This window comes from Rhipicephalus microplus, unplaced genomic scaffold, assembly GCF_043290135.1.
Source record: "Rhipicephalus microplus isolate Deutch F79 unplaced genomic scaffold, USDA_Rmic scaffold_24, whole genome shotgun sequence".
NCBI lineage: Eukaryota > Metazoa > Arthropoda > Arachnida > Ixodida > Ixodidae > Rhipicephalus > Rhipicephalus microplus.
Genome location: NW_027464597.1, coordinates 7,405,344 through 7,428,453, shown reverse-complemented (window position 1 = coordinate 7,428,453; position 23,110 = coordinate 7,405,344). Strand labels below are relative to the sequence as shown.

The window sequence follows — 23,110 nt, the reverse complement described above, 5'->3', positions numbered from 1 at the left end:
TCGCCAACTTACTATACTTGGTCACGTTCTGTCAAAACATGGACTTTGCCCCGACCCGAACAAACTTCGAGCCGTAGCCAACTTTCCAAAGCCGACTTCACTCAAAGAACTTAGGAGTTTCATCGGCTTGTGCTCGTATTTTCGCCGTTATGTCCACAACTTTGCATCAATAATATACCCACTTACGCAACTACTGAATGGTCCAGCTAATCTTTCTAACTGGACCCCGGCATGTGACGAAGCCTTCCTTACACTGCGCCGCCTGCTTACGTCGCCACCCATTCTACGCCATTACGACTCAAGTGCCCCCACTGAAGTGCACACAGACGCCAGTTGCGTTGGTCTGGGAGCAGTACTCGCGCAACGAAAGCCCGGTATTCCAGAGTACGTTGTCGCATATGCAAGCCGCGCACTCACGAAAGCGGAAATGAACTACTCCGTAACTGAAAAAGAATGCCTCGCAATCGTTTGGGCGTTAAGCAGGTTTCGTTTTTACTTTGCGGACAGAGTTTCGACTTTGTGACAGACCACCACGCACTTTGTTGGTTGGCGTCGCTAAAAGATCCTTCAGGTCGCCTTGGTCGTTGGGCTCTTCGCCTGCAAGAATTCGACATTCATGTCGTCTACCGCTCAGGACGAAAACACTCTGATGCGGACGCCCTCTCACGATCACCAGTGAAATCCAGGGCAGACCTGCATTCGGACGCCAACTTTCCCATCGCTCCCATTTCCGTCTCAAGCATGTCTTCTGAACAGCGGAAAGAGCCATGGATAAAATCTCTCGTTAACATTATTTCCGACTCCTCAACGTCTGCGTACCCACGTGCTCTTCGCCGCCAAGCCACACATTTCGAGATACGGGATGCGCAACTACACCGCAGAAACTACTACGCGGATGGTCGTAAATGGCTCTTGGTTATACCACGCCACACGCGATCTGATGTCTGTGCGTATTTTCACACCGACCCACAACATTATCAAGCTGGTGTGATAAAAACATATCACCGGATCCGCCAGCGTTACTACTGGCGTGGTATGTACACCTTTGGACAAAAATACATTCGGTCCTGTTCATTATGCCAACGACGAAAGACAGCCGCCCATTCACCCGGATTATTACGGCCTCTACCATGTCCGGCACGTCCTTTCGACCGCGTTGGAATTGATTTACATGGTTCCCTTCCATACACTGCGACTGGAAATCGATGGATCATTGTCGCGGTCGACCATCTGACGAGGTATGCTGAAACAGCTCCACTACCTACGGCTGTTGCACGTGACGTAGCCAATTTCATCTTGCGACGCTTCGTACTGCGTCATGGGGCACCACGTGAACTACTGAGTGATCGAGGGCGTGCCTTTTATTCAGAAGTTGTACAACAACTCCTTCGGGCATGCCACACGGTGCACCGCACCTCTACAGTCTACCACCCGCAGACAAACGGTCTAACTGAGCGCTTGAACCGAACGCTAGGAGACATGCTCGCCATGTATGTCAATTCCGACCAATCGATCTGGGATGTTATTCTTCCATTTGTGACTTATGCGTACAACACCGCGACGCAGTCAACCACCGGCTTCTCGCCTTTCTTTCTTTTATATGGGCGTGAGTCATGCTCCACCCTCGACACCATTTTGCCGTATCGTCCCGACGTCGCAGAGTTCAACCCTCTCTCTGAAATTGTGCACCACGCTGAAGAGTGTCGTCAGGTGGCCCGATGATTCACCTCGGACAAGCAAGCACTCGAAACAGACCACCCCGACTGCGACCAGCAAGTCGAGACTTTTGCCGTGGGCTCGCTCGCCTGGCTCCGACTGCCCTTCCACTCCCCAGGTCTGTCCTCTAAGTTTGGCCCCAAGTTTCACGGTCCTTATCACGTGGTCAAACGTCGATCTCATGTCACTTACGTGATCGAGCCGATCACGCCATCTACAGACAGGCGACGCCTTGGTCATGAGACTGTCCACGTAAGTCGTCTCAAGCCCTATCACGAACCACTCCTACTCTCGTCACCTTGACTTGCCAGAATGGCTCGTCTTCGTCGCCGGGGTATTGTAGAGAGGAAGAAGATTATGTGCCGCAGTGGGTTACACCTTTAGCGAAAGGAGCCAAGCGCGAGCGTTTGCCCCGAGTGCTGTGATTCCTGGGTCCGTTGCTGCCGCCCGCTTTCCGCATCAATAGAAATGCTGTGCAAGTACTAATTGCGTCAGTAAACCTTGTTTCAGTTGCAATAAGCAACCTTTGCTGTTGCACTGTTCAAAATGATTTTGGTCGAGCTTGGTGGAGTTGTACGTCGAATCGCTACCGAGGAACTAGATCGCGATTTTCTTGATCTGCCCTGGTTGCGATCAAATTAAGTTGTTCGTGTGACACCAGTATTACATCACCTTGTAACATATTCGGCATTGTGTAACAGGGCTGTACACTAGACCATTATTGAATACATTCCATAATTAATCATTTCTCAGTGTAGTATGATTTCACCAGACCAGTGTACTTTAAACACGAAATTTCGACGTCTCTATCGCAACGTAAAACATACACCTTGTTTTCTTCAGAGCCTGACTTGTTGGTGCCAGAGGAAGTGGATGTACTTGTGCGTGTAGTGTTATGGAAAGCCATCCACGACGACGACAGTGCTGAGCCGGCGGCGAAGTTCTGCACCCGCGTCATCAGGGTGAGTGATTAGCGTATGAGAACGACCCTTACTTTTTGAAGGGAATGCTTCAATGGCCCGTCAGATTCGGAAAGTTACCGGCATCCTGCGACGGTGTCCCTCGTCGGCGATCACGTCAGCGTCGTAACTATGGTCAAGTTACGCAATGAATTATCCTGCGATGAGGTCACGATATGTCATCACGGCGTCACAGATCATCAAAAACATGTGACGTCCTCACGACGTCCATTTCACAGCTTTCACTGAGACTCTGATGCGTGTTTCGCGGAGGCCTAGCAAGCTTTATTCTAAGCCCCTCTATCAATATGATTCGAAACGAATGAGTGTATTGCGACACGACATAGACAAGTGGCACACAGGGCAGGTGCTCAACTCTCGGCTGCGCTTCACTGAGCAAATATCAGAAAAAAATCGTAACAACAAGCAGAAGGCACAATAACATTCGTTAGTCATACACGTCTTGATAAAATCCATGAATATTTAACTTTACTGATGGAAATTAGAAAAGACGATTAATTGCGAGATTCGGCTGGTCCGTGCTAGATCACCCACCTATATTAGAGGCTGGGATATTTTGCCTCCGTGTAGCGTCCCTGGCTTGCGGGATATACCGTTTTTCGATCGTCGACTTCTGAGCTGAGCTGAATTCTTATATGCTAGTTTATTACGCTTTCGCGTAAAGAACAACTTTTATTTACCACTCACTGAATGCAAAACCACATGTTTACTTCTCCACGCCTTTATTGTTTGAACAATACCACAGGCTGAGTTGGACGGGGGGTTCGTCGATCAACTCTTGTGGACCTGCCGCAAGTGGCTCAAGCAACACGACGTCCCGGTGCAGAGCTCCACTTTTTTGGCGCCACTGGAGCCGAAGACTCAGAAGAATGCCGGTCAGAAACTGATCGCCTTTGGGAACTTCATGGCCGCGCTTCTGTCGGACGTCCCTGAAAATTCAGGAGCTGCATCGATGGGCTCGCTTTACTGCGGACACATCTTCTCTATGGCGGCGCTTCTGTGTGACTCCTGCAGGCTTGTCATGAACTCGCCTCAGCTGGACTACGAAGCTAAGGTATGCACTCATCATCGTCACCACAACCACCATGGCTTGCTGTAGGGCACGCGCGCTGTAAACCTTTTTGGTGAGCCTAGACAAGTGTGGTTGCGAATCGCCTACGAAGCCGTGATTATTCAGCATCCTACGCTGTAACGAATCACCCAGTAGTCCTTTGTAAAAGGTACTGTGTGCTCCTATGTATTTACAAATGCAGTATAAGCTCGTCAATGTGGGAAACGGGGTACTTTCGACGTGTCCTATTGTTCCGGCCAGCAAACTCACTGTTTGATTACATGAAACTTGGTAATGCGGGCACATTTAGACGATCCTAGCAGGATGCGGAGCGCAAAACACCGCAAATGTGCGAGTCAAAAGAACTAAAACGGCGTTCGCAGGCAACAGAAACAAGGTTGTACAGTGTGGATTGCTTTTTTGATCATGCAGTTGGTGACCACAGTTTCATTGACATCTGAGTTTGTGAGACAGCAGCTTCGTTCTAACTTGATGCACTACGCGCGCCAAATCGCAAAACTCATGCACGTGGAAGAGATTTGTGATGAATAGCGTGCAAGTTCGGTCGGCAGGCTGGCATAAAACTCATTTTCCGTATTGTCATGGGTGAGCCGTCAGTTGCCGGCCATTTTTCCCCGTAAGGGGACCATTGTCACATGCGCGCAATGGTGGTAATGGCGGCATGCAGTACGCAATAAGGGAGGCGTGGAGAAAAGTTTAGGGCTAAAAAAAAACAGTGACTTTGGCGCCTTGGCCGCATGCATCGTGAATGCCAGAATGAAGAAAATTTGCTGCTTTCATGCTGCTCGTATACGAAATAAGTGCAGCATTAACGTATCCATGCGGAAAATGAAAGTATATAAAACAGATGTTATCCTTATGGTTTGCTTGTCGCTTTCGATGTTTTTGACATTGAGTGAATTCTGATATTTTTGGCTGGTCCCGCATTATTTGAATGGAAGAAATCTTACATATATTGTTTGTGTTGTGACTGAGGATCATCATTTAAGGCCCATAGTCACGTGTCCGTAGCGCTCAAGCACCCGTACTGATTGCCGTAGTGCGACTGGCGGTGCAATTGTAGGCTTCTTCGACGCATTGCTGCATCAGTTAGCATCACTTGTTACCGGTATGTGGTCTTTTCTCCAAGATGTTTCATGCACTAGTGTGGCTATGTGATACAACGGTGAGCTCCGGTTTGTGCTTCGTGTTCCGGGCAGGCTTTTTAACCACGACGCTGTTTAAAAGCGGTGGTAAAACCGTGGGAATTGGTCGTCCGCACTATTTAGCCCAGGTGCAAGAGTGAAGCGAGACGAGAGAGCGAGAGCGCGCGGACAAATCTATTAGGGTAACAGGGGAGTCTACTGTAACTAGGGAATTCATTTTCTTCGTTCAGCGAACTGGGAGCGCAGAGAAAACACAAAGGACGAAGCGAGGAACCACACAACACGAGCGCGGTTCCTCGCTTCGTCCTTTGTGTTTTCTCTGCGCTCCCAGTTCGCTGAACGAAGAAAATGAATTACCAACTGGCCCACATTTTGATCCTGTAACTAGGGAAGTCACACGAGTTGAGCCGGTCCTCGGCGATCGCATTTCGATGGAGGCGAAACTGTCGAGGCCCGTGTGCTGTACGATGTCAGCGCATTTCAAAGAACACCAGATGGTCCAGATTCCCGCAGCCCTCCATTGCGGCGTCTGTCATAATCATATCGTGGTTTTGGAACTTAGAACTCCAGATAGTATTCGTGTTATTAATGAGTTGAGCCACTAAAGGGTGTTGGTTGAGCACGCTACAGCGAAAGCGTAGCAATGTGGAGCAGGTGAAGGTGGTTGGGAAGGAGAGCGAAGGTGAAGCTATGACGGGAGTGGAACACGTGGTGTAGAGAGGAGGAGGGAGTAGCAGAGTGGATGACGTTGCCAGCGAAAGAATTCCGCCAATGGTAGCGTTCGTTCAAGCACAGGTGGCGCTGGGGAAAGAGCAGGAATTGGGCGCCGAGTGATGGCGACCTGATGCCGTCACTCCCGCTGTTTATACGGCCTTCGCGAGGTTGTCAGTTGAAGGCTTATAGCTGTGGGTAACTGTTTATTCAGTCGGACTACCCATTTTTACAGACTACAAAATAATACGTGACAAAGAAAGTGAGATTCGCTCATACGAATGTGCTAAATTTTCAAAACTTTCACTGCAGGTCGAGTGCCTCCGCAGAGCACTAACTACAGCCGGCGAAGCTGCTGAACGAGGGGCCCCTGCCCGCATGGCAGCGCTGGTGGACTGTTTGCGGGACGCTTTCCTGTCGTCAGATGTTCCCGAGGAAGCTCGCTTGACCCTACTCGAACTTCTAGAGCTGCGTGCTTCAGGCTGGAAACTATCCCTGCAGCAGCAGCTTTACTATAGCAGCCTCAATGACGCTGCCGGAGACGAATATGGCAATAATCAAAACTTGTCACTTCTTCCATGCTGCGCCGCCGAATGAGACTTTATTACAGTTTGTACTCGGAGACGAAAGCCAACCGTCCAAACGTTTCCCACGGCGCTCAAGGGCAGCGTCTTTTTTCCCCCTTTTAAATAAACTAAGGACTTTTTTAGAAGCTTATCTATGGCTTTTTCTTTTGATAATACGTGGCTAGCTGTCGTGGCACAGGGGACAAAAGGCGACGTTACGAGCGCAGTATCACCGTGGTTACGAGTCACCTGGTTAGGTCTGTAGCCTCACACTGTAAGTTCATCACGCGGCTCAACTGCTTTGAAAGAATAAAATACAAGAGCGGAATGTCATTGCGGAGCACTAGGAAGAAGCTTATACAAAATAGGCAATACAACAATGCTTTGAAAATGTGTTTTTGATAACAAATACGTATAATTTTAAAGAAAAAAAACATAATAGAGAGCAGTGCTAGTGCAGACTCCGATGTTCCATACGGGAGCATTATTACAGGCTTTCGTACATGAACAGTCACACAAGTGGGTACATATGCATACGTGCATACATATCAGAGTAAAGGGAATAACTAAGTTCACTCAAGGCGTAATAGCTAAATGTGCTCTAAGAAGTACATATTTGACTTTTTCTGAATGATGACATGGAAGAAGTTAGCATTATCAAGGTTAGTACTTGAGGATAAATGTATAGTAAATGGGGAAGTTGCCATTTTGAAAGTTGCTGACCATAGGTGGTTCTGCCTTTTGGGTTCAAAAAAAGTAGAATCTCTCAAGTTCTAGTTGTGACTGTTCTTAGTGTGGGTAGCAAGAAATCGCTAAAAGCCATTTCTGTATTGAATAAATATGAGCTCAGAGAATCGCTGGCTATATACTATATGGCTGGTATGGCTATATACAAGAATACATATGGTATGGCTATATACATGAATACAAAGAATGTGCTCTGTTAAAAGAAAAGGAAGGTACGTGTTTGTGCTATTTCCTGTTACGAATGAAACGAAGATACATTTCTGCATGATATGCACAGGTTATTGAGATTTAGATAGTAGTATATTAAGATTATAAATTAAAACAAAGTATGATTGACGTGCTAATTACGAGTTATAAGGTCCGATATATATTTAGCATACCTACTGAATTGGCTAGGTTATCAATAAATTCTACATTTATAGTCCAGTGACCTGCATATTTCTATTCCTAACGAAATTCGTGCTCCCTTAAGCAAAATGTTGAACGGACTAGCCCAACACACGTGACCACATTGTCAATCCTAAGTTTCCGCGTAATTTCACTCTGTGAAATTGATAATGATAAATTTGTTTCTGTACCTGCGTCCTTAATAAATTAGACGTGAAAAAGGAAGTGCCTCATTTTTTCGACAAGTAGAGTCATGGAGAGCCTCATCTAAAACGAAGCAACTGCACACGGCATACTGGATACTGGTGGCGCGGTCCAGAGCAGGAAGCTATGACGAGATAAAGCATGTGATCAAGAGTAGAACATCAACGTATCCAGCAGAAGGGTGAGACTTTCTTTCCACGTCCAATTGCCCCTGTTTTAAAATTTTTATTTTATCTTTTGAATGTGCAGGTTCACGCGCTCTATTCAGATAATTGATCGTAGCGCGAAGTAAGGACACGTACAAAAGAAGACACATTCAGAACAACACAACATCATGATTTAACAAACCCGCAAAAACTTGTGACGCCACATGGGTCATCACATGACCTCGTCGTTTGGTTAGCGTGGGCTGATGCCGCAGGCACTGCGAAACCCCATGAGGTTCATAGAGCTAGCATAGATCGTACAGGCTGAACGCAATCACGTATACTGTGACAAACTTTCCGGACACACGATAACAATCGACTGAGGAGCAAAAAACAAAAAAGAAACATGACCCATCCCCCTTCTAGAAATTGGTGTAACACAAAAGCGAAACGTGTATTCACAGAGGTAGTTGAAAATTTATTGTTGATTGTTTCAGCAACAACAACAAATTGCAAAATCATGTGAAGAACGGCAAGCAGGTCGAAACTTGCAGCAGAGAGCTGCAACTTTAGAGCTGCATACACAAAACGAGCACGGACTTGCAACTGTCACAGTTTGGCAATCAAAGCGCGCTTTTAAACAAAAAGAAAGACGCACGAAACGAGTGCTATCCTGTACACAGGACAAGCGCTAACAATTGTCACAGCTCTTACTTTGTTGTGCATAGAGTTTCCTAAATATTCACTAGAGGGAACTCTGGCTGTATAAGTGCCTATGGGAAGTGTACTACATAGCGCTTCAGCGAGCGCGGGAATCATGGGTGTAACATGGATTTGCCCAGTCTTCGTACTTTACTTTCGTTGCGGCTTCACGTGGCTTGAAGCTGCTTTGTCACGAAATAACAAGTGACAAATGCTTGACATTCGCGCTTCTACACCTTAATAATTTAGGCTTACAACTTCAAATCGGGTCACGTGGTGAAAAACGGTTGGTTCTTTCCTTCCAAACAAAACCAAAAGCAGCAATGAATAAATCCACAAGTTACGTTACTAGATCTTGTTGGCCAGCAGTGTGTTCGCTGCGCGCAAACACGAAGACTAGGCAAATCCATGTCATACCCATAAATTTTGAGGTCGCTGAACGATCGCAGCGCTAGTGTACCCTCTGGTTAAGTTTACAAAACTCTATGTCGTCATGGGGCAGCAGCGCGCTGGCGCGTTCTTTTCGTAAACGCGGCAGTGGGAGCAAGCGAATTGGCCTTGGTCCTCCCCGAATAGACTGCCAAACGCTGTGGACTGCCAAACGAAGGACTGCCAAACGCTGTGTGGTGCATATAAATGGTTTGCCCTTAGCTGCCTCACCAACTTACGCACCGTGACATAGAAGATAGAGACGCACGCTGCCACTCCCACCCACCCACCCACCCACCACCCGTCCGTCCGTCCGTCCGTCCGTCCATCCATCCATCCATCCATCCATCCATCCATCCATCCATCCATCTATCCATCCATCCATCCATCCATCCATCCATCCATCCATCCATCCAACTATCTATCTATCTATCTATCTATCTATCTATCTATCTATCTATCTATCTATCTATCTATCTATCTATCTATCTATCTATCTATCTATCTATCTATCTATCTATCTATCTATCTATCTATCTATCTATCTATCTATCTATCTATCTATCTATCTATCTATCTATCTATCTATCTATCTATCTATCTATTTATCTATCTATTTATCTATCTATCTATCTATCTATCTATCTATCTATCTATATATCTATCTATCTATCTATCTATCTATTAGCCACCTACAACTTTTAGCTCTCCTGGCCGTTTTGATAATGGTATCGATACCAAACTTGGTATGGCATAACATAGCTGTATGAAGTACGAATTTGACTGGTCATAACATGAAAAGTCGTAGATAGATAGATAGATAGATAGATAGATAGATAGATAGATAGATAGATAGATAGATAGATAGATAGATAGATTCACTTGCCAGAACGACGGCGAGAACAAGAGAACACGCAAACTCCGCAATTTACAAAACATACACCAGTCGACGCTACTATTACATCTTCTATTGCAAGTGTGGCAGTTTGGGCTAGTTGGTATGACATGACAATAGTTATAGCGCGAGAACAGAACGATGAGGCCTTCCTGGTCCTACTTGTCTTTTTGTCGTCATTCTGTTCTGGTGCTATAACTATCGTCAGACTATGATTGCGTTGCGAATTACCACGAACGTAAATGACTTCATTTGTGCTGATTTCTTCAGCTTTTACGAAGCAGAACGGTGAGAATACTGGATACGGGTCGTCGCAAACGTGTTGGTAAGCAAACTACTCAAGCTATCTACAGCAGGCCGCAAAATAAAGTGTGATAATGAACGTGATATGATGATTTGCCCGATCGTTACCACGGAGAACCATGGTAACTTTGATTATAAATTTTAACAGAGCCTCTGACCGCGGTGCACGCTTTGGAAAAGTAAACAGGTGACGCGGCAATACACATCGCACATGCCGCGACCACCGATAATCTGAAGTGGTCGGCACTACGCAGCATTACGCATGTGAGGTTTTGAAGGCTCTAAGTTTCTGCTTTAACTAGGAAATGTGAACGCGTACGTCACATAGGTAAATAGCAAAATGATTGTGACCACAATCAGGCTTTTTTTTTTCGTTTGTCTCTGCGATTGCCGGAGCTATCTCGGAGACATCGGTTTTGCCTTTTGTTATTCACTGAGAAAGTGGACACACATTGCAGTATATAGAAACTGAAGACAACCATCAACTTAGCACTCTAGCAACATTTAAACGCACAGAAAGCGAGAGATCAATCGAAATTGCAAAGCAAAGACAAAAATTGTCAGGGCCATTCCTGCCGAATAAAGCGAGCTTTGTATCAGTGATCGTAAGATAGATTGCTCGTGTATGTACTTGGTCACTTTAACATGATGTGCATACCCAAGTATAACGCAATTAGGCGTTGAAGAATGCACGTCGAAGTGCTTGCCTCAAACTCGATGTCATGCGATGCTCGCTTGCATTTGAACTACAACACAACGAAATAACTGAAACAACTTTTGCGTTGTACCCTCAGTTCGCTTTGATGAGCTTTCTACACATATTGGACCCATTGAGAAAGCTCCAAGTTCTATCGGACCTCTCCCGCCAGGATGCAACTGTACTGTGCCGCCTGTGGTTAGGAGTAGCTTTTACAAAGGCGTACTCCTTTCGCGTAGGAATGGCGGATAGCTCCCGATGTGAATCGTGTGACACTGACGAGACAATGGAACATCTACTGTGTTCATGTGAACGTGTTCCGAGCGAACGCAACTTGCTACGCGAAACGTTAGAGACACTAGACAGTAGACTTTTCTCCGAAGACAAGATCCTTGGTTCATGGCTGTACGCGCCCTAGCGAAAATTCTGATAGAGGTCTGAATCAGTCTGATACAGTTTCCTATAAGTTGTACCAGTCTTGTACCAGTCTGATACAAAGTCTTACCAGTTCTTATAGACATTCATATCAGTCTGATACATTTTTTTACCTGAGCTACCAGTCTCATGTCAGACTGATACACAGTCTTACCAGTACTACCAGCTTTTGAATACGTTTGATTGGTCATTTATATGGCATATATTAGTCTATAGGTTTTTAGTCTTTTGTTCATTTATCAGATCTTCGTAAGATGCATTACTGTCATTTTAACGGTAGTTCTTTTTTTGAACACACTGCCCACATATATGTGATTGGTCATTTCAGCATGTATATTGTGTATCAGTGTTTTCTATTGAACACTTGACGACCATTGCGTGAAATATTATGATGACTCAAAGAATGCAACTGGCAGCTTTTGGATGCGTAGAATACAATGTACAATGTTTCATGGTGGTGCATGATAGACAAACTGAGCTTTAAATATGCAAGGCAGCTTCCAGCCTAGATGAACGCTTTATTCTGTGTACAAATGGGATTGCAGGTGCCAGATAGCAACACAGTTAATGCTGACAATGATAGATGACATCTAAAAATTTCAAGATACTAGTATCCAAAGCTTATCAGATGACAGTATAAACATAACTTGAAACAATACAAGCAAAACTTCTCATCACAGAGCTATATTAACAAAATTTCTAAATTTAAAGTTATAGGGTCAGTAAACAATCCAAGGGAGATAACTTAATAATGAGTCCACTACTGAGAAATGAGCATGCTGATACAATAATTTTTCCAAACGGCGTGGATTCGAAAGCCTCGGGTGGTGCTGCAGTTTCTCCCTTTCACAACACAAGCCAACCCCAACTGTCCCTCCCACATAGTGCTTTGCCTTTAATGACGAGCCACTACATTAGTGTCATAATCCATACTGGATGAGATACTTTAAAGAAACAATGAAATGCTTCTTTGAGTAATCATTATTTGACCTCATCATCAAAACTTAATGCCTCGCAAATCCACTGCCAGAAATATTTTAAAGCAAGCTGAGGGGTTTATTGCGCACTTCAACCGCTTTCTTTTTTTCTCGTCGGTTCTAACAAGCTGCGCCAAAAACTACAGGGAGGAATGGCAGTAAAGAAGTGCGATATGTAAGCACACATTATGAGCTAGAGCATGCTTGAAGAAACACAGTAGCTTTTTCGTGTTTCCATTCCCATGTGCAAGTGCGACTATGCAATGTTAGAAGATTTTGGACAGCAGTGCCAGCATGTGGCAGCACACTGTGGCAAGAAGCACATTCGATTAAAACGCTGCTCTTGGTTTATTTTGGCTATAGGCCAATAGCATGCTTTCAGTTGTTTTACACCACATACAGGCATCCAAAAATTCGAAGTGAGCACAGTCATATATATGAAAAAAGTCACTTGCAGCTGCAAGATTTGGCTGATATGTTGATAGCAGCATCTGTTATTCACAGGTGTGTCTTTTCACAAAGCCCAAGCGGTGGCACAGACCTGCTATATTACTTGCCTGTAATCCTCACATGATCGATAAATCAAAAACAATGTACTAATTAAGGCTAAAGCATTTGACTGCAAAACACACACACAGACACACACAAAAAAAACTGCCTACTATGAGAAAAGTTCAGTTGTGAAGAGAACAACAACAGAAAGGATCAAGCCAACATTTAGTTGTCCTACCTTGCTAAACTCATATTAGACTGGCTGTATATGTCACAAGATTTAAACAAGTTTGGTATATCAGCAACATAGCAAACACATCCAACTTTCATGTGCAAACACACTGGCCACATCCTTCGGCAGAAGCACAACTTTTTTTCTCTGTTTCTGAGCAAATACCAATGTGAGATGTGTTCTTGAATAGTTTTGATGTGAGCCTCACATACATGAGCACACACACACAGCCTGTCAGTTTATTGACATGCACCAGTGTAAAATACATGCCATTGTTGCATTTAAAAAGTGTTGCTCATGCCAACATTGTCGCGAGCCGCATCTGCAGTCCGGTCGGCATCGCTGAGCGAGTTTTCCTCGAAGCCGTAAATGTCGTCGGGATAAAGATTTTCATTGCTGTCACCATGCGCATCACTCAGACTACACGTGTCAAAGGCCGCTACTTCAGAACATCAATTACCAGCTAAAGACTGAGGGATGCTCTTGATGAGTGTAGCTGGTTGGCTGACTGCGCCTCCACCGCTTTTTGTCCGACGTACTACATATTGCGATCCAGGCTCGAAATAGCGTTTTTTTTTTCTTTTTGATCGAGGCTGGGGTTGAGTTGAATCCATCTCTCGTCGAACTTGACACAAACTTCAAATAGCGCGCTTGATGGTGTCCACGCGAAATGAGGCCGCGGGACTGATATTAAGTGAACGGGTAAAGATCGATTACATCGACCAAGGCTTCACATTCACAACCTGCTTGCTGTGCCTTGAATGTTAAGCACGCGGGGCGGATTTCGCCGAAAACTCTAACATGTGCTGCGAGATCATGGCGCGAGGTAGTGACCCTACAGAACACCTCGCGTGCTGAAGGTGTATTGTACTGTGGTCGGCCACAGAACACCTACCAGTACCAGAACACTACCAGCTACGGAGGAAGATGATGGTCGCTGACTGCCATTATGGCTAGAGGATTGTAGCCATAATGATGTGATAGATGGATGGATGAATGAATTTATATGGCTGTACCCTTTAAATTGGGCGGCGGCTAACGTCACCTAGCCTAACCAACGCAAATATGGCGACACAGCGCATGACCTCTGAAATTGCCACTGCGCGCCCGTCATTGCGCGTTTGCCATCTCGGAGGCTATGCACATCGTCACCATTTACAGTAACTGCGTTCATTGTTTATATATTATTTGCTGTGAGCTCTAAGAAAACTACGCTATAAAGTTGTAAAAACATGAAGTAAATGTTTTTTTGCAAATATATATTTTTGTTTTCAGAAACTAAATTGCGCTGTGTTGAGGAAGAAGTCGTGGACTCGTTGTTGCATAAACTACTCGGAGATCCACAGAACACCTACCAGTTTGGAGATCCACAAATGTCACTGCCATCGTCATCAATAGCAAGTTCGCGGCGGTGTCGGTGCATGTGTAGTGCATGTGAACATTGTTGCGTCTCTTAATTGCTCAGTATCGCGCCTGTGCACTCGCGATTCTCCAAGTTGTTTGGTTTCGCAATGATAATTAAAAATTAATAGTCCCGGTAAGTGCATGTAAGTACATCAATCCGAAGGATACGGGCAATTTTGATCCTCACAAATGGTACCGGGTGTTCTGAAAGGATAAGAAGTGATTGAGCTTTACGGTAAGTCCGTGCCTCTTGTTTTACCAATACGAAAACAAAGAGGAGGAAGCAGTCATTCTGAAGTTATTTACTGGTCATATTTTCTTAGGTGCCGAGGATGATGCAAGGAATGCAACAGAAAAACGACCATTCATTCCGCAGACCCGATTGCGACCTCTCCGATAGCTGCAGTTCAAATGAAGTGGACAATGAGTCATTTAAAAAGTAAGTTGCAATTGGTCACACTGCAGCTGATATGCTACTTGCAGCGTAATTATTACCGACAGCCAAGTTTGGCTATCGTTGACATTGCGGCTGAGGTGCTACTGCAGCGCTATTATAATCGACAGCCAATTTTGCTCTGCACGTGGTGCCGTGTCACACATGAAGCACCAATGCTCTGATATACTCCCCGCCCCCTTAGCGAATATATCAGAGCATCGCTGCTCCACTACTGCGCGGGCACAGGAACATCGTATTCAAGGTGGTAGTAAAGTTTCAGTATGCTGAAGGGCTATTTTATTTTATTCTATCGTGGTATGAGCGCAGGTTAGTCACATTTATTGTACAATTGACTGGTTTAAAATTATTTTTGCTTGTGCGGATATACGCCCTGTTTGTGCTTGCGAACTAGCAATGAAACTTGTGTGTTGGGTTGTCTGCACTTGTAAGAAACACGACGTCAAGCTGCTGTTAAGCAGAAGACAAAGCACGTCAGCAACCATTTTAAGAAGCAGCAGGGAGGCCTGCTGTTTGCTGATGCTGAAAAAAAAAACAGAGAAAGAGCTTCTGAAAGAAGTTAATATATATGCTGAGGGCTCAAAATACAAAAGTATTAGAAAGAATAAGCCTACTGGAAAATGCCCTTTGCAGCAAAAATTTCCAAACAGGTTTATCATTTCTTCATAAGCTCTTGTAACACACTGCTGCTATGGCTGTATGCAGCAGCAAGTTGCCCTATTCTTATAGCGCGCAATTTTGCTGAAAAGCAGAATGCAATGTAAGCTCATGGGTGGCAGGGATGCATGCATGTTTTTCTAATCACTTGAAAATATGCTTTTACAACTTTCACAGTGTGATGGATATTAAAAAGAACACCACTTGGTCAAAATTTCTTGAGCCCTCCACTACGGCATCCCCTATATCACACCATGGTTTCGAGACGTGACATGCAATGTATCATTACACTTTAATTGCATTTCTCAACTGCATGCTATGTATATTATATATATTATTTGACCATGCACACCTAGGATGCTACCGTGACAATTGAGGGTGCAATATACTTTATTTCTGCCCACTCTACTTTTTCATTGCAGCAAAGAACCTTGTCCTTTGCGGGTGTTGCAGCTGCAAGCCTCAAAAACAGAAACGACTTGCACCTTTGCCACCACTATGTGCTGCCACGCTGGAACCACCACAGCGACCACAGACAGCCCTGAAGTAGCCCACTCAAGTGTGAGGGAGGCTGCACCGCTTATCAATTATGTGCCCACTGACAGAGAGGTATTATAAAACTCTAGTATGCTTTGTCTTGAAGATATATTGATTTGCTTTAATGAGAAAATGTGCATTGACAAACTAATGTGTGCACAACATTTTTGCCTTGTTTTATAGGTGCATCGGAGCAAAGGAATTGTCGTTCCCAAGAGGTTGTACAATCACCCCGTGGGCTTGAAAAGACAGACCCGTTTTGTTCGTGAGGCGGCCGTTGCCATTTTTTATACAGCAAGCCTAGTCGGTAGAAGTGTTACTGGCGCAGCCTCCAATCTGTCTAAAGGGGAGGCGAAATCTCCCTTGGAGAAAGAAACATGCTGTTTTCAGGTAGGTGAAATTTTGCAGTCTGACCGAAATTGATGGAAGCTGGTGGCTCCATTTTTGCACGTAATCAGCCGAGGTTTCACTGCCAACTTGTGTTATAATTACATACTAAAGCTTCAAGTGTAGCTTTTGCCTACTGGAGCTGGGTACTTTTATGCAAGAATCCACACACTAAATTTAAACAATATTAGAGAGGCAGACTGGTAGCACTCCTACTTATTTCCTTGTCATATGTACTCCTCTATTTAGAGTGCACGTAATTGTCACTTAATAAGTGCCTGTAACTTGCTTTGTTTTTGATCATGCAGATTTCTTCGACGATTTTTTGAAGCACACCGTTCTCATTGGGGAGGTTGAGCAAATGAAAAAGCTCTTCAATAAAGCTTTGGCAAACAAAATAATGACTTTATGAAATCAAAAGATTAACCAAGGAATGGCACATCAAATAAAATATTTTGTTTGATTTCTGTGTTCATATTTGTGCCCTGCTTGCTCTGCTTGCTTTGATGCATCTGCCAGTTGGCTAAGCACCGATTCGCTTGTGGGCCTATCAGAGTAGAATGCTACACTTATAGGCTGGTACACCAGTACTGGTACACTGATAGACTGATACACTCACAGACTGATACATTCATAGACTTATACACTCATAGACTGATACACCTATAGACTGATACAACTGTCAATAACCTGATAGCCTATCAGTTTTTCTATCAGAATTTTTGCTACGGCTAAAGTTCGATTCCCATGCTGCCGGCCAGCCACCCACCGGTTTTCCAATGACTGTTTTGTAGCTCACGTTCAGACAGTCCCCTATTCTTGTGCGCATGATCGACTCATTGGAAATTAAACGTAAGCTTCGATACAATAAGCTAATTGTTGATAAAGAGAGCTTCGTGTATGATAGCACGCAGCATATTGTGGTTTAATGGGAAAAATATCAAAAGGGGCGGTGCCAGAGCAATGTTTTCTCAAGGCTGTGTTTAGGCAGAAGGTGTTCTACTTATCCAATTTCTGCACTTATCATTTTGGTCGTTAACTGCCACAAAATAAAAAGCAAGACCAATGAATTTACTTCTCTGACCTCTTTTGGCGAACCAACCGCCATTAAAGGCACGGAATCCTGGCTCGAGGAATCTGTTGGAAACTCAGAGGTTTTTCCAACTGGTTTTCACGTCTACCGTTCTGATGGCAACGCGCATGGTGGCGATGTCTTTCTTCTTGTTGATTCGTGCGCACAGTCATCTCTCGTGTTAACCCCATCTGATTGTTCCGAGTCAGTTTGGTGCAATATGAAATTTAAAACGGGACAGTCTCTGGCGATTGGTTCCTTTTACCTTTGCCCCGCCTACGCATCACTTGAGTCCACACATCCCTTCCCAAGTTTTGCTCAACAGTAAACAACCACTATCTTATAGGTGGCTATTTCAATATGCCGAATGCTGGGTGGGTTGGCAACAAACCTGTCCTTGACAAGTCATCTACCGTATATATCACGTTTCATGAGTCGATTATTATCAATGACCTATATCAATTTGTTACTGAACCTACTAGGTGTGGCCTCAACAGTTTTTCCGTCTTAGATCTTATATCTTAGATTTTTTCGTCTCTTATCAGATGAACCATCACTCGTGCATGATAACTCTGTTATTTTTTGGATTAGTCACCATGACTGTATTGTGGCCCACGTTCAGATGAATACCCTTTTTATGGGCGCACTATCGGCCAAGGAAGATATTGTAGTGACGGCGAGTGCCGCCGGTGAATGAACGACTAGACAACTTGAAAGCCCATCGGAACAAAAAGCCCTTCATTCCAACTCGCGCATGCTTATATACATAAACAACACTGGTGCCACCAGCGGCAGTGATCGTGGAACAGAAACCAAACAGACCAACATACAACACATTCCCTTCCTTAAAAACAGCTATATAGATTAGTGATTTAGTAGTTTAGTGTGTTAGCACATATGCAAAAAAACACTATACGAAAATACAACCTGTACAATGAACGTAACTATTTAGTTCTACAAAATCACACAGTTAACGAAAGGAATCCACCGCACTGAATACGTCCGTTTCAATCACTTTAGCATAACTTCTCTTGCTACACCTAGTAGCCATAACGCTGTGGTGGTAGTCTCTTTCTTGGTGGTTGCACCCTGTGTTGTTGTGTGACTGCTCCTGGAGACTTGGCTGACTGCGTCGCAGCAGGCGACCCGTGCGCCTGCGCAGCCGAAGTAGCAGCAGCTGAAGTCCTGGTAGTTATCGCTGGGGTGGGGCCCCCGCATGTAGGCAGAGATCCTATCCCCCTAGCTGTACCGTTTCCTCCCCACGTATAAAGGGCGGTAGAGGCTCGTGGCACCTTTGAAAACTTGAATGCATTCCACGTTTTGCCGTCAGCCAGGCGAAAAGAAGATGGTCCCTTCCTGCTGATCACTTCTCCTGGGTGGCTGAATTCCAGGTCCCCTTTAGATCTAGTTGTGGACTTCTTCACTCTTACAAAGTCACCAACGTTAACTCTGGTTTCTCTTGCAGCCCTCCGAGCGTCCGTGTATCGTTTGCTGCTCTGTTGCTTTTGCTTTACCCGTTCACGTAAGCGCCGAGGTTCCGAGTTAGGGTCATCAAAGAAGGTTACCGACGGATGCCCGATGACATCCAACCGAGTTCTTGGCAGCTGTCCGTGTAGTAGAAGAGCTGGAGCCCTTGCTGTTGTAGCATGTGGTGTGCATCGGTAAACGCCCAGATACTCTATTACCGCCTGGCGCAAAAGTCGCTGCTCATGAACCGCCACTTGAATGAGGATTTTTAATACTCTGTTAAAGTGCTCCACTTGGCCATTTGCTTGTGGATAGTATATGGACAAATGTTTGACCTGGATGCCGCAATCTTGAAGAAATACCTCCAACTCCCGAGATGCAAACTGTGGACCGTTATCGCAAATAACCTCTTCTGGGTAGCCTTCGCGCGTGAACACAGCGACTAAAAAGCATATTACTGTGCTGGTTGTCGTCTCGCTACAGAAATGCACTTCGGGCCATTTGGAATAATAATCTACAAGCGTGATTGCATATCTGCAATCGTAGGCACCCTTTCAAATAGGCCTACAATATCTATGCCGAGTTTGAGCCACGGCTGCTCTGGAAAGGGGACCGGTTGCAAGGGTGTAGCTCGCACCTTCACGCTCTTGTCTGCTTCCTGGCATATGCTACACATCTAGATAGCTAGCTTGACTTGGCGGTCCATGCCCGGCCACGAATACTTTTCTCGCAGCCGCGCTTTTGTTTGCACTACTCCGGAATGCCACTCATGTACTGCAGCGATTACCTGCTGCGTGAGTGACGTGGGAACCACAAGCTGTTCGCCACGCAAGATAAGATTGTCTACCACAGAAGGTTCGTCACGTACTTTGAAGAATGGCTGAAGCTCGGCTGATAACAATTTGTGTGCAGGCCACGACGATTGTACATAGACTTTGCTTTGTTGGAGTGCACTATCTTGCGATTGGGACTGCTCAAACTGTTCTCTGGTAATGCAGGAAGGAATTTCGAGAACGTTACAACCTCGTCAAACAGCGTTTCTTCCTGGAAAGAGGAGGCGGGCAGGCGTGAGAGTGCATCTGCCACTTGGTTTTGTGACTTCTTGCGGTACTCGACTGTATAGTTGTACCGTAGTAGGCGCTCTGTCCATCGCGCTACCCGCAAGGGGCGCCTTCCTGTTCCTTGGGTTGAAAGCAATGCCACCAAGGCTTGATGATCAGTGAGCAACGCGAAGTGGCGTCCCCACAAGTACACATGCCACCGCTCGCACGCCCAAACACAGGCCAACGCTTCCCGTTCTCCTACCAAATATTTCCTCTCAGCTGGCGAAAGGACTCGAGACGTGAAAGCAACAGTGGGCAGTTTATGTCCGTCCACCTGCTGTAGGACCGCTCCAACTCCAAACTATGTCGCGTCCCTCGACACTAAGACTGGAAGGGATTCATCGAACATTCTCAGTATAGAGCTAGATGCCAGTGCATCTTTGGTCTTTCTGAAACTAGCGTCTACCTCGTCAGACTAAACGAATCGCTGCCCCTTTCTTAGCAGGACACGCATTGGTTCAACCATGTCAGCGAAAGTGGGAATAAACCTGGAATAATATTCGACCAATCCAAGAAATGATCGAAGGCCTGCTGGATCCGTAGGCGTTGGAGTGTCTCGGATGGAAGCAACCTTTTCCTTTAACGGCACAATACCGTTTGCGGTGATCCTGTGGCCCAAGAATGCAAGCTCCGGCGTATCAATGACGCATTTCGTGTTCAATTTGAGTCTTGCCTCTTTTATGCACCTCAGCGTTGCCGTAGGATTCGCCATGTGCTCCTCTCTGCCCTTCCCAAACACAATGACTTCATCGATATAGAACAGGACGCCGCTGCAGCCCTGCAGAATTTTCGACATCATACTCTGAAAAGCAGATGGTGCCGACGCGAGACCAAAACACACGCGCTTAAAACGAAAGAGGCCGTCGTGTGTTATAAAAGCCGTTAAATCGCGGCTCTCGGGGTGAAGCATGACCTGATGATACGCTGACGCAAGGTCAAGCTTGGAAAAGTGGGTTGCCCCCACTAGACTATGCAATAGCTCTTCTGTATGAGGGAGGGGAAAGCTATCTGCTATGATGGCTTTGTTTACCTGTCGAAGATCTACACAAAGGCGGATATCTCCATCTTTCTTTTCAACCACAACGATGGCGGACACCGACTCGGATGCCTCTATTCGCTCTATCACGTCTATTTTTTCCAAGCGGCGCAGTTCTTCCGAGACTCGTGACCGCAGTGAGAGGGGAAGGCGCCTGAGTTTTGAAGCAACTGGCTGAACTGTTGACCGTGTTTTGACGCAATGAACAAAACCCTTTGCGATGCCAAGTCCTGGATTGAAAATAGCACCAAACTCTTCGACTAATTCTGATGGAAAGTGAATGGACTCCTCTGCCTCTGTCATGACTGCGGTGTGCTCCGTCCGAGCGCTAGTATGCGCCGCTGCCGTTTCAAGGCACTGTAGTGACGACCCATCGATCTGAAGACTGAGCGCCCTAATGACATCACTACCCAAAAGCGAGGTGCCTTGTTCAACGACATAAAAAAGAAGCTTTGTTGTGCAGTTATTGTACGTCACATCAGCAAAGAAGCAACCGCACACTGGAATGGGTTTCTTCGAATAGTCCAGTAGTCTAATTCGAGCAGCTGAAAGCTGCTGACCTTCAATGTGCTGCCTAATTAGGTCATGCGTCTAAATTGATACTGATGACCATGAATCCACGAGGAAAGTCAACTTCCTTTTCCCAACTGCTACCGATACGTAGATTGGGAGACGAGTGGATGTCTTCACGGCAAGAATGCTCAATACTTCTTCTGTTATCGAACTTTCGTCATCTAGTTCACGAATAGCAGCGGCGTTTCTGTTGCAGACTGAGCGAAAATGACCCATAGTACCACAACCATGACACCGCTTGTTTTTGGCGGGGCAGCGGATTGATTGATTGATATGTGGGGTTTGACGTCCCAAAACCACCATAGGATTATGAGAGACGCCGTAGTGGAGGGCTCCGGAAGTTTCGACCACCTGGGGTTCTTTAACGTGCACCCAAATCTGAGCACACGGGCCTACATTTTCGTCTCCATCGGAAATGCAGCCACCGCAGCCGGGATTCAAACCCGCGACCTGCGGGTCAGCAGCCGAGTACCTTAGCCACTAGACCACCGTGGCGGGGCAACGGGGCAGGGGAATAAAGATGCGTTGTGCCGAGGTGAACCTTAGCGGAAACACTGGCCCTGTTGGCTGCGCGACCACTTCGAGGGGTCACTGGCAGAAGATGCGGGCAGAGGGATGTTTTCGCCAGCATTTGTGCTCTGGACATCTACAGTAGCAAATTCTTTGCAATCATTGGTTGCCTGCTCAAACTGCGTCGCTATTAGCACAGCTCGAGCGAACGAAAGACAAGACCCTTCAAGCAGCAACCGCTCGCGCAAGTTCCGAGATAACACGCCCGCAACGAACTGGTAACGCAAGGAATCTTCCTGAGAAGGAAAAGAGCACTTAGCAGAAAGCTCACGTAACGCGGTAATGTACTCATTGATTGTTTCACCGACTTGCTGCACGCGCCTACCGAACCGGTGCCGTTCGACCATAACATTGGTTTTTGTCACGAGTCCGCATGCAGCGCTGTGACAGTGGTATCGTATGACGACGCTTCATGCTGTGTCTGAGAAGTGTCCTTGACAGCTCCCGAATCCGTATCAGTAGTTGGCTCACTGAACTTTGCGTTGGCCGAAGATTGAAGCGGTAGTGTGTGAAATATGCGCTGGCCTTCTACGCCGAGGCTGTGGATTAGGAGAGCCTTGCCACGGTCCGGCGCACAGTTCGAAACACCAGATGCGAGCAGAAAATTCTCAAAGGTGCGGATTCATTGCGGCCAGACAACAGAAGGGTGGCCAGGCGTGGGCAGGGACGGGGGTGGTGGTGCCAGTCCGGAAACACTCAGGGCGCGGGAAACGGTCGGCGAAAATGACGAAAATCACACCCCCTCCTAAACGAGCACCCTTGTTGCCAAAGTAGTGGCGGCGTGTGCCGCCGGTGAATGAACGACTAGACAACTTGAGTGCCCATCGGAACAAAAAGCCCTTCATTCCAACTTGCGCATGCTTATATACACAAACAACACTGGCGCCACCAGCGGCAGTGATTGTGGAACCGAAACCAAACAGACCAATATACAACTCTTTTTCAATGAAGAAAATTATGGTTCGTTATCGAATGAGCTTGCCATTTTTCTGCAGGGATTCCATCATTTAGCAC

General features: G+C 45.9%; 1 protein-coding gene and 1 long non-coding RNA gene across 2 annotated transcripts in view; one reads left to right on the top strand and one right to left on the bottom strand.

Annotated features, from left to right (window-relative positions):
* Positions 1-6,316, top strand: part of LOC142786484 (MIF4G domain-containing protein A-like) — a 42,543-nt gene extending 36,227 nt beyond the window's left edge. Inside the window, exons 3-5 of the mRNA XM_075884194.1 lie at positions 2,560-2,678; positions 3,442-3,750; positions 5,937-6,316. Coding sequence (XP_075740309.1) covers positions 2,560-2,678; positions 3,442-3,750; positions 5,937-6,221 — 713 coding nt within the window. The 3' untranslated portion in view covers positions 6,222-6,316. The remainder of the gene's footprint in view (positions 1-2,559; positions 2,679-3,441; positions 3,751-5,936) is intronic.
* The window catches only part of LOC142786474 (uncharacterized), a 273,752-nt gene that overhangs the window by 200,406 nt on the left and 50,236 nt on the right, over positions 1-23,110 (bottom strand). The window lies entirely within an intron of this gene.